At 54.6% G+C, this 12,605-nt stretch overlaps 1 protein-coding gene across 1 annotated transcript; it reads right to left on the reverse strand.

Annotated features, from left to right (window-relative positions):
• Positions 1–466: 466 nt before the first annotated feature.
• HTR6 (5-hydroxytryptamine receptor 6) lies at positions 467–11,746 on the reverse strand. Its single transcript, XM_007459241.1, is given in 4 exon segments — positions 467–579; positions 581–928; positions 1,121–1,279; positions 11,027–11,746. Coding segments are annotated over 4 exon segments (1,323 nt in total). The 5' UTR covers positions 11,741–11,746; the 3' UTR covers positions 467–477.
• Positions 11,747–12,605: the final 859 nt, after the last annotated feature.

The raw sequence follows: 12,605 nt of genomic DNA on the forward strand, positions 1-12,605 counted from the left end.
TGCTGAACACCAGGTCGGAGTGGGGCAGAGGTGTACATTTCTAACAGGCTCCCGGGAGCTGATGCAGTGGACCGTGGACCACACTTGGAGGACCAAGGAATTTGGCCCAGCGCCAAGCTGCCTCTGCAGACAGAGATGTCCCTCCCATGCAGTCTCACAGAAACGTGCAAAGGAGATGGTTGTCTTCATCCTAATCTGGGCCAACAGGTCCTTACCCCACTCCCTGGAGTGCCCCAGCCTTGCTCTACACACATCCACAAGTTACACTCAATAGTGGGGCATCCTGGAGAAAACTGTGCCGAGCCAGCAATTAGCCCTCCAGGTAGGAGGCCTGGAGTGGGCACGGGGAGCTGGCTCCGTGCAGCCCCCTGGAGCTCAGTGGGCTCCCGGGAGACCTGTAGCCTCCTGGTTTTAGCCAAGAGCTGGTCCAAGCCCTCAGGGACTTGGTCCCATCCAGTCCAGCTCTCCAAGCCTGCGTCAATTCCTCGGGGTACCAAGCGGATGCAGCTGCAGCTCAGGCTCCGCAGGATCAACGCTGAAGAGGCTGACTGCGGAAGTGGTCCCGGCAGGCGGCGGGGGGGTCCCGGGTGGCCTCTCCAGGCAGCAGCAGCTGGGCCGTGAGTTGCAGGCCTGAGGAGCCCCCCGAGCCCGGGTCCGAGTCCAAGTCCGAGTTTGGCAGCAGGGGCAGTGGCAGCACGTGCTGCAGGCTCAGGCCCGGCCGTGGGCCGCTGTGAGAGGTACGCATGGAGGGCGAGGCAAGACTGGGCTGGCGCTCCCGGGGGCAGTGTGGACACGGCAGGAACCTGCCCAGGGCCCGCTTGAAGTCCCGCATGAAGAGCGGGTAGATGATGGGGTTCATGGTGCTGTTGCAGTAACCCAGCCATGTGAGGACATCAAAGAGCCCCGGGGAGATGCAGTCGCACACGGCCTGGAGGGATGGGGCACATCATGCCTGGTCTTGGAGTAGGGACGCAGGCCACCCCACCCAGCACGGATGGGACAGACACATAAACACATGGAGAGGCAGCCCGCCCTCCTCCCTCCCCGGGTCTGGGCAGGGGTGGGGCTCAGGGCCTCCCCAACAAGGCGTGGACTCACCTGTCCCTTGTGGTAGCATTACCTGGGCTATGTTGACCACAAAGAAGGGCAGCCAGGTCACAAAGAACATGCCCAGCAGGATGCCCAGTGTCAGGCTGGCCTTCAAGGCCTTCCTGCTGTGCTTGGTGGCTAGACGCCTGCTGTCAGCCGACTCCACCCCGGGGCACGGGGTCCTGGGCACCTGCCGAAAGGAAAGCCACGTGATTTAGTGAAGAACGCGCCCCAGTCTGACTCTGTTCCCAGCCACAGACTGAGCCTTACTCCTAATTCTAGACTGAGCCCTAGTATCAGTATTAAACTGAGCCCTGACCCTTGAATGAGCTGCAGTTGTAGTCCTAGACTGAGGCCTGACCCTGACTCCTGACTGAACCTTGATCTTGGCTTCAGACTGAGCCCTGACATCAGGAATAAGCTAAGCCCTACTCATGGCCCTGAACCCCTGACGCCTACCATAGGTTGAGCCCTACATAAACAAGATCTCAAACTGAGCCTCAACCCTGGACCAGACTGAGCCCAATTTTAGCACCAGACTGAGCGCTGATTCCAGAAATAGACGGAGCCTTGGTCCTGGTCCTGTGCCGAGCTGTGACCCTGACCCAGCGCTTCCCAAGGAGCTCTAGGAAGCACAGGGAGATTTCCTAGGTGCTGGGGCTCATGGTTACGTGTGTTGGCCAGTGTCAAATGTTGTCCTTTGCAAGGCGTGTGGGTCTTCTGAACTGTTGGATTTGTGTTTGGGGCAGTGTTGTCCTGCACTGCACTTTGGCACTACAAGAATTAGCTGCAATTGAACAGTACTTGACATAAGAGGACAGTTGCTGTCCAGGGCTTGGCAATCTCTTTGCCTGTGGATTCTCTTCATATTTTGGAGTGATGGTTTTGTCTGCACCACTACTCTCAGACTCCACAAAATAAAGTGCATTTTTGAAAATATGTGCCCAAAACAAACGTGTGCAATTAAATCTGTATAAATTACTAGGGATGCGAGCAACCTTGGCATTTTACACACAGATTTCACTGTGGACTGACAGACATCTCCATTCGCACACATGGACTCCGTGAGCGGGAACTAGGGGAAAGGAGGAGGAAAAAACTAGGAGCTGCTCCATGGGGAACACGGCACGAGGGGTTAGAATATGACTTTACAAATGGGAGTGCAGGCGTCCCAAAACGTTCAAAAGGCTCTCTGATCCCAGATGACCCAGTAGCCCAGAGGTTCTCTTAATTTTTTCAACTTTGTGAGTCCATTGAGACTCTAATGAAATCTACAAAACCACTCCTCAGAAAACAAAAAGCTTATAAAATTTTATAAATACACACACACACACACACAGAGAGAGAGAGAGAGAGAGAGAGAGAGAGAAAAGTTCCCTCATGTCCAGAGGGTTCAGAGACCACTGTGAAGTCCATCCATGAAACCCCTAGGGGTCCATGAAAGCTAGAATGTGAAGCCCTCCTCTGAACCATGTATTGTAATCAATTTGGATTTTCATATATCAGCTTTCCACAAGGCAAGAGCCACCTATATTGACAATTTTTAAGTAAATACTGGTATGCAGAGGTGCGCACAATTTATTGAACTATGAAGGGGTATGTGGGCTGCCTGGGAATATACCTGGGCTTTAAAAGCCAGGGATTTCCCCCCAACATTTTCTAAACTGCATGAGAGCCCAGCTTAGCTCTTGAGGCAACCAAAGATAGCTTGGGTATGGGAAGATGAAAGAGAAGGAGGCAGGAAGGGAACCAGATTCCCAGGCAACCTTCACAGATGAAAATGGGGTGGAGGAGGCAAAGGCAAGTTGTGTCAGCCCTTCTAGCACCAAAGCCGAACCCCCTACCCCATCCCCCTCCCAGCCCTTTTTCTCTCCCAGCCTCCTCAGGGTAGCCAGGCTTGGTTACTGTCCATGGTGCTGAAAACCCAGCTGCATACCTACAATATCTTTCTGTAGGATCTGGAATGGCAGTGGGCAGGAGAGGGGAGACAGGCACACTGCAACTCCCACCCTTCGATGTGTTTCTCCAAGTGAAATCTGGTTAGACAAATATCAAAGACACCCAGAGCAGCCTAAAAGAGGCCCTTGATTTCTCCCCTCTGTCTTGGTGGGGCAGCATTGTGCAGAGGCAAGAGCTTGTTTTAAGACAAGTGATCTGGCTTCAAATCATACCTCTACCACTTACTCGCCCTGTGATCTTGACAGTCTCTGTTTCCACATCTGTAAAATGGGAGAAAATACTCACCTTACGGAGTTGCTTTGAACCTGTGGATATACATGCATGCACAGTGCCCGACACAGAGTAAGTGTAAATACATAGCAGCCCTGAGGTCGATTCAGCAGTATGAGGATGAGGTTGGGGGAGTTTTTAGCACCTTCAGGAGCCCTGTTTTTCTGCCAGCACTTTGAGCTTTCCAAAGCAGCACAGATGTCAGGACAAATGCTCTGAGCCACTATGCTATAGCAAGGAAGAAAAAGAGGATCTGCTTTTCTCTCTCCTTCTCATTTTCTCTTCTCCAGAGTGAACTCTATATGGCTCCCGTGGGCCAACCTGTCCAACCTGGAGGGAGAGGCTCCTGCTTCCCCAAAAGAATCTCCTAGGATCTGCTGTGACTTTGAATTGCTGCCACCAGTGGGGACAGACATATGGGGAAGAGGGAGACACCGTCTCCAGAAAGCCCTAGCCACACGGGTACCCCCTGGCCCCTGAAGACCTGGGGAGAGGGCAAAAGACAGCTGTGATCTAGCTAGAGCTCTAGGGCACTAGGGTACCAAGGCACTCAGGGAGACATTTGGGGGCAGTCATCAGGGGAGGATGATCCAGAGGGACTAACCATGATCTGAGAGTCCCTCTCTCGTCCTCCTAGGAACAAACCTGTATTTCTCTTTCTTCTCTTCTCCCCAAAGAGTTGACCCAAGAACACAAGCAAGAGGGAAGAGAGAAGGAATTGAGGCTCAGAGGTGGTGGGGGAACCTTCCCAAGGTCACATTGTGCCAGTACAAAGCCTCAAACAAAAGTACCAGTGACCCCAAATGATCATCTCCACTTACTGAGCACTTACTATGCATCAGCAGTTGATGTTCATTCTGCCACTGAGTCTTTATGGGAGGGAGGTATTATAATCTCCATCTTGCAGATGAGGTTCAGAGAGGCAAAATAACTTTCCAGGAGTCACACAGCAGACAAGTGCTGAGTTAGGGAATCAAAGTCATCTCTGGCTCCAGAAACTGCATTTCACCAGGCTGCTTCCATTTTGAAGGATGGCACCCCCAAGTAAAACCCCAACACTGTCACTGAGAGTCCCTCATGGAGCAGAAGCCAATGGCAACCGCCAGGCCACACTCTGGGTGCTGGCTGATGCCAGCCTCACCCTTCCCACTTCTCTCTGCCCTGTAGCCACCTCATGGCCCCGTGGCACGTTCTGTTGTTTGCATGTCCCTTATACATGTCTGTGGCATTTGTCACTGTCAGAGGGCAGCTACTGGAGGACAATTTGGCAGTGCCCTTCCAGGAGGCAAGTCTGCTTACAGATCCATATGTCCATAAAAACCCATACTTGTGTCTCTACACTTGGCTTGGACAAGAGTGTGTACCACAGCACTATTCGTGATAGGAAAAAAATTGGAAACAGCGCAAAAGTCCATCAAAAGGAGAGTGCTTAAATAAACCCCGGTACATTACCACTATAGAATGCAACACAGATGTTTAAAAGAATGAATTGATCAAATGGAAGGATCTCCACGACGCATTATCAAGTGATAACGGCAAGTTGTACAAACAAGAGATACAGCATGATTCCCTTTGTTTAAAAAAATACACAAAGCAAAGCACTAAGTTTCTTTAGGTACATAAACAAATATGAAAACACACAGAAAAAGAACCGGAAAGACATTGAGAGACCTAGGAGTGGGAGGTGATTGGATGAGGTCAGAGAGGTCTTTTATTTTATCGTTATTGATGAATTTTCATTTTAAAGTGTACTTACATATTCCCTCGTGTAATTTCAAATTTGTACGATCAACTAATCATAGTGTGAGGGTAATAGGATAGACCCTGGAGCCAGACTGCCTGGTTTAAATCATGGCTCTGCTACTAACTAGCTGAGTGAACTTAAGCAAGGTACTTTACCTCTCTATGCCTCAGCCTTCTCATCTGTAAAATGGCAATTACAATGGCATCTACCTCGTAGGATTGTAGTAAGGGTTAAATAAGATAATAGAAAGTTACTTGAACAGTGCCTGGCACATAGTAAGTACCGTGTGACTGTTACCTTGTTGTTGTTTCTCGTTATTTGTGTTCACCTCGGCTCCTTCATAATGGTGATGAGGCTGCTGATGACAGCGAGGGTGATTTTTCCCCCTAGAAAATCTCAAAGGGGTGAGCTCCCCAGAACCGTGCATTTTTACCATCAAGAGGAGAGGATAGGAATTAACATTTGTCAAGCACCTACTATGCGCCAGGTTTATATATATCATCTCATTGATTCTTCAAACAGCCTCATATGATAAATAGCATTACCCCTGAGATAGACGGAGGTGAGTGACTCATCCAAAGTCATCCAGCTGTGATGGGAAAGAGGCAGGATTTGAACCCATGCTCAGCCAGACGCACAAGCTCCTGTGCCTTGCCCCAGCTGCACCAGGCAACCTCGTTCTGAGCAGCAGCAAAGGCTGTCATGCTCGGCTCTGCTCCTCTGCTCCTCTGCCTCCCACTCAGCCCCCTCCTCCCCCTCCAAGATATTTCTGTGATCACAGCCTCCTCTGAGGAGGAAGCAGAGATGGAAGGGAAGATGGATCACTAAGACAGAATGATGCACAGCTGGGGGATGGAGGGTGAAAAAGCTGGGGGAGGAGGAAAAGGAGGAGAAATTGAGGGAGAGAAGGAAGATATGTGGTGCAGAAGGAAGGAAGAGAGGGGTGAACTAGAATGGAGGGAGGGGGGATAGAGAAGGGGAAAAGATGACGTGGAGAGGAAGAGGATAGGGAAAGGGTTTTGACCACAGACACACAGGAATCCTGGCAGAGAGAGAAAGAGACTAAGAACGCAGGAACTCCCAGCTGAGCCTCCCACTGCTGCTCCCCAGCAGGCTGAGCACCCACACTGGTCCCTCTGGAATCCCCCAAGGATGCGTCCCATCCCCACATGGTCACCCACCTTTCACACACACACTCACACACACACACACACACACACACACACACACACACACACTCCTGCCCTGGCAGCATCTCACTCTGGCACCACCACCACCTCTCACACCCTTCTCTCCAACCCCAGCCCATATGCCCTGCCTGGCCTCTAAGCAGAACTCTTTCTTACAGCCCCCGGGGCTGGGAAGACCTGACTGAAACCGCTGAGCCAACCAGTGGCTTTTTAAAAGGCCATTCACATCAATAGGCAGATGTGGTGGATAGAGGCTTAAAAAGATGCTCCAGCCAGCTCAGCTCCCTTGTCCGAAACTCCAGAAGAGCCAGGACTTCAGGGACTGGTGCCCAGCCCCCTTTCCTCTGTGGGGAACCTAGAGGCTGGATGGGAGAAGGAGCTAAGGGTTCAGTGGGGCTGGAAAGAGGAGGAAAGGGGCCTAACACACCCCCAAGTTCTGTTCATTCTCATCAGTTCCTTTAGGTCCAGGCACTGAGAACGCCTCCGTCCCCAGGCTGGATGCTGCTGGACTCTGGGGCAGGCCAGCTTGGGTGGGGGAAGTGGGTCACAATCCAGGAGGCCAGAGTAGAGGCAGCATCCCAGAAGCAAATTCCCCAAATGCAGGCAATTCTCCAGGCAATAAGGAAAATTGCCCTGCAGAAGGCTTGCTTAGGATCTGCGTGGGTTTGGAAGCAACGGCAATGGTAGAGTCTGACACTGTCTCATTCAAATAAAGAGAAAAGGCTTTCCAGAAAGCAGGAAGAATTTGCACAAACACATTCCTGGCTTGAGAGGCTGCGGGTCATTCTGCCAGCTAAGTGACCCAGGAAGACTCCTCCCAACCTTTGGTTTCGAGACTTCCTTGCTTCAGTTTGCACAGGTCAATAGACCCTGAATGTTTACTGGCGGAGGCACCCTTCCTCTAAGCTCCAGAACCCTCATCATGGTAGGGTTTCGTGATCAGTGTCTCTCTCTCCAGCTAGAAAGTAGATTCCAACAGGGCAGGATCTTCTCAGACCCACTCATCCCTGCAACCACAGCACAAGGGAGGTACTCAACACAGTACCAAGGAAGTGAATCAATGTACTAAAAAGTGCAGGATTCACCAGCTACAAGAACTGCTTCTAAAAGTGGGAGAAAAGGGAGAGATGTGAGTTGGGATTGAATCCCTGGCTCTGTGTAGCACTGTTGTTCATTTCTTTTCTCTCGTCACTGTGCACTGACCACTCATGACACGCCAGGCACTGTTCTAAGTTCTGGGAATATAGCAATCGAGACAAGTCCTCACCCTCATAGAACTTACATTCTAGTAGGAGGAAATAAACAGTCAAACAGTAAATGGGAAAGTATATAATATGTCAGGCGGTGGTATTTGTTGCTGAGAATAACTCAGGAAATTAGGACTGGACAGGATCTGGACGAGCATGGCCATTACTACTCTTGACGAAGTGATTAGGGAAGACAGCCAAGCAGAGGCCAGAAGAAAGTGATGGAAGTTAGGGGGAGAACCATGCGGAGATGTGAGGAAACGGCACTTCAGGCAGGGGGAGCAGCAAGTGCAAAGGTCCTGAGGCAGAAGTGTGTTTGGTATGCTCAAGGAATAACAAGGGGGCCAGGGGAGCTGAAATAGAAGGAGTGTGGAGGGTGGTGGAAGGAAAGGAGGCCAGAGAAGGAGCAGAGGAATGACATAACAGGGCCTGCTTTTTTTTTTTTTGGCCATGCCTCACAGCTTGCAGTGAAAATGCCAAGTCCTAACCACTGGACCGCCAGGGAATTCCCAGGACCTGCATTTTAAAGGGATCACTGTGGCTGCTGTGTAAGATCAAAAGGGAGCAAGGATGGGCTTAGGAAGCCAGTGGGTGATCACTGCAATAACCCAGGCATCAGAAGCCCAGGGGACCAAGGGAGGCAACCGAGACATGAGAAGTGTTTTGAAAGCAGAAAGCACGCTGGGTGTGCAGTGTGAGAAAAAGAGAGGCACCCAGGCTGCCTCCAAGGTTCCTGGCCTGAGCAACTCATATCAGTTAGTCGACATGAGGAAGACAAGGGAGGAACGATGTCTGGAACCTGGAAAATCCGGAGTTCTGTTGTGGGCAGTGGTAAGTAAGTGGCCCAGGCTGGAAGTCATCAGTGTGTAGGTGGCACTTCTGGTCATGGCACGAGACCAGCTCACTGAGTGAATGTGAGAAAAGAGCAAGGAGGTCAGAGGACTGAGGCTGGGGGATGCCTCGGATGGTGGAGGAGCAGGAGGACCCAGTAGAGGAGACTGAGAGGCACAGCCAGTGGCGTGGAGGGTCTCACACCGGGTGGCGTCCCTGAGGTCAATGTCTTAAGAGCGTGTCACTGCCCACAGGCAGCACAACGCTCAGATCCAGGCGTTGGCATCAGCCAGACCTGAGCTGGAACCTCACTAACCAGCTGTGCAACCCTGGACGTCACCTCCCTTCGGTTTCCCCAGATGTCAAACAGGGATGATGATTACTTGCCCCGTTGGGTGTTTGGGGGATTCACTTAGCTCAGTGCCTGGCAGGTAGAGAGTGCTCAAAGGCTGTGGGGCTGCTGCTGTTAGCATTCGGGGAACACGTGCCCAGGTGCTGAGGCCACAGTCTCAGGTACAATCCTGGCCAGTTAGCTTCATGGAAAGAAAATCTATGCATCACAGACACTGCTGGAACTGAGAATCCAGACGGAGGCCGGCCAACTTCGCACCTCCTTAGTCACTGGGGCAGAGCTCCCCCGAGTGTGAGAATTGGAGATACCCTTGGGTGGTAAACGGACACCCTATAAAATAACTGAGTCACAGAGTGGGAACACAGGCCTTTACAGTTCCCTCCCAGCTCTCCTGGTTACGTCAAGAGAAAGTCTCGTGTCAATGGTACTGTGTCTTTAACATCCCTCCAACGTCTAACAGAGAGAAAGCTGGCCTCAGGCCCAGCATCTCCAGCCACATCCAAGCTGGGCTTTAGTGACGTTGCTGGTGCTCCTGCAGCTTCAGTGAGGTTGTGCTCGTGATCACCTTCTATTTATGGCCAGGATACTGACTGTCCATTTCCGGAAGAGGAAAGAAGTTTTCTTTCTAAATAAGTTCATGGAAGTAAAAAGATAAATGAGATGTCTCCAAGGAAATGCTAAGTACATACGGATACAAAGGCTTGAGGCGTGTGTGAGGGTGGGTGGAGGGGTAGCAAGGCAGATACCACAAGGCAGTTCTCAAACGCCTGAAGTCTGGGAAACGCTCCTTTACAAGAACCCAGGGAGAGAGATGGATGGCCCAGGGCAGCTGCCCTACAGCTGCAGAACCGAGTCAGGGTCACAGCCACCTGCTGAGACTCAAGAACGTTCTCCAGTGAGTACAGATTGGGGAGAGAGCAGGGCCGCAGCCAGGACCTCCTGTCCACCCAAGATCCTGTCCTCCTACTTGATGGGCCTCACTGCTGGGATGACACGGGTAAGCCGCTCTGGGCGGGGGGGGGGTGGGCTGCTGACCAGGGTGTTGGCCTCCCAGCGCCCATCTATCCAGGGACCTCCCCCCCAAGGTACCTCCCATCCTGCAGGCACCTCCTCCACCTGAGGCTACACCAAGATGACACTGGAGAGCCCATCTGGGATCTTCTTGGGGTTCTGTGACCTAATTCTCTAGGGCTCAGGCCTGGTCAGTCTAAAGTCCCATCCCTTGGCATGAACAATAGGACTCGGGCACCGTGTGACCCACTCCACTCTAGGCACTGCAGGCCTTGAGCAAAGAGCGCCGACCCCATTCACAAGTAACCAGTGAGCACCTACTATGCACAGTGGAGATCAAAACTCACTCAGATACACCCAGCCCTCGTGGGAGCTTACACTCCAGTGGGGGAGACAGACAATGAACAGATCAACAAATAAACTGGGTATCGGGATCAAGAATAGAAGGGTGGGGGAGGGCAGGGGGGGTCTGCAGACAGTGTGGTCAGGGAGGGCCTCTGGGAAGGGGTGACCTGTGAGCTGAGGAAGAGTCTCGGTCAGGCAAGGGCGGCTCCAGGGGAAGAACGTTCCAGGCAGAGGGCACAGCCAGTGCAAAGACCTGGGCACAGAGTCAGTCTGGTGCCTACTAGGAGTGTCAGAAGGGCCACAGGACTGCTGCAGAGAAAGGGGCGGGGAGGGGGAGAGGTGCAACTGGAGAGGTGGTCAGGGCCGGATCCCGAGGCCAGATCCTGACACAGGTCTCCCCTTTATCTTGAGAGCAATGGGGAGCCACTGAAGGGTTTGTAGCAAGGGAGTGAGGTGATCACGCTTCTGCTTTTGTTTGTGCAGAAAATGGATAGGAGGGGCTCTGGCGTGGAGGCAGGGGGAGCCAGCAGGAGACTATCAAAGGCTCCCAGGTAAGAAGCAACGGTGGCTTGGATCAGGAAGGTGGCATTGGAGATGACACATGTTTAGAGGCAGCACCAACAGGGCTTGCAGATGAATCCCATGAGCATGCGGGAGAGAAATTGTTCCTAAGTTTCTGGCGTGTGATGCCATGATGGTGCCATTTGCCACGATGGGGACGACGGGGGGACGAGCAGGTGGGGAGAGTTGGGACCCCCTGAATTCCCTGTTGCACATGTTACCTTCGAGAAGACTGCCCCACATCCTGGAGCATCCTGTGGACAGCTGGACATTGAGTCTGGAGTTCAGAAGAAAGGTAGGAACTGGGAATGACCAATCGGAGGTCATCAGCAATTGTATATTACATGGCGGATGCCTAGTGGGCACCCAATGGCTGCTCATTCTTCTCCATCCCACAAGCCCGGGTCTCCCTGCGCGCCCCGGGTACCTGCAGCGTCTCCAAGGCCTGGACGGCCACGCCGGTGGTGAGGGAGGCCACCTGCACGGCCTGCTTGCGGGCGGCCCGCAGGATCCTGCAGTAGGTGAAGCAGATGGCGCCCGAGGGCAGGAAGAAGGTGAGGCCCGACGCCACCAGGACGAAGGGCAGGCTGGCCAGCAGGCGGCACTGGCCCGGGGCGGGCGTCCACGCACGGCCCAACTCGTGCCATCCCAGCAGCAGGGGCAGGAAGGAGGCGAGCGCGGCCAGGCCCCAGGCGCTCAGGACCAGCGCCAGAGCGCGCGCGGGCGTCATGCGCAGCTTGTAGCGCAGCGGCGAGAGGATGAGCAGGTAGCGGTCCAGGCTGATCAGGCAGAGGTTGAGGATGGAGGCGCTGCAGCACATCACGTCGAAGGCGGCCCAGAGCAGGCAGAGGCCCCGCGCCAGCACCCAGCGCCCGTACAACGCATTCAGCATGGCCGGCGGCATCACCACCAGCCCCACCATCAGGTCCGACGTGAAGAGCGACACCAGGAAGAAGTTGGACGTGTTGCGCAGCGTGGGCTGCGTGCAGATAAGCGCGATGAGCAGCGAGTTGGCCGCCGCCGTCAGCGTGATGACCACACACAGCGCGGCCGCCACCCAGCCGCTGCCCCCCGGCTCCGATGGCGGCCCCGACTCCCAGTCCAGGGTGCTGTTGCTGGCGGCGCCCTGCTCTGGGACCATGAGGGCGGAGGGCGAGGACGTGAGGCCCGAAAGGGGTCCGGAGGACGAGGTAGGGTGGGCGGGAAGACGGACCTGCAGGTGCAGAGGCTGGATGGGCGCAGTCGGTGAGAACAGACCACCCCCCCGGGGCCGCAGGTGGGAAGGTATGAATGGGGCTCTGGGTCAAGGGGCAGCAACCCGAGGAGGATGGAGAGGGGGCCTTTGGGCGTCCTCAGGTGTGATGTAGGGACACCTGGAGCAAACCGGTAAGAAGTCTGGGAGGAGGCACCTGATGAGCTGAGCCCTCCAGAAGGAGCGGGCCGAAAGTCAGGAGGACGGGGACGCTGACTCTGGGAGCGTTTGGCCGGGTGGGAGCAGAGCCCCTAGAGGGGACGGGAGGTAAGATGGGTCGAGAGCAGGGACCCAGGGAGGTGGGAACCCAGGGCGTGTGGGCGCTATCCAGGCCGCCCTGCGGCAGATGGGCGTAGTGGGGGTGCGCCAGGTGGGGAGCCGTGGTGCTGGGGGTCGCAGGGTGGGGGGGCCCACGGGCCAGAGCAAAGCCCCCGGCGGGGAAGGCAGGTCTCAGAGACAGCGCAGAGGCACTCCGGGCTCGGGCGGACACGGTCTCCGCGGCGAGAGGGAGGCTGCCGGGCCGGCCCGAAGGGAGAGAGAAGGAGCCGCGGACGCTCCTCCGCCCCTTCTCCGCCCGGCCGCGGGTCGCCGGCCTCGCTCCCTCCCGCGCTCGGTACCTGGGGCGCTGAGCGCTGCTCCGCCGCCGGCGACTGCGGCAGGAGCCGCGGGGCCAGGAGAGGAAAAAGCGGCCGCGGGCCGGGCAGGCGCCCAGGGACCGGGAGACTCCGCGAGGGTCCGGCGCGCACGGAAGAGC

Source organism: Lipotes vexillifer, unplaced genomic scaffold (assembly GCF_000442215.2).
Source record: "Lipotes vexillifer unplaced genomic scaffold, Lipotes_vexillifer_v1.1 scaffold496, whole genome shotgun sequence".
NCBI lineage: Eukaryota > Metazoa > Chordata > Mammalia > Artiodactyla > Lipotidae > Lipotes > Lipotes vexillifer.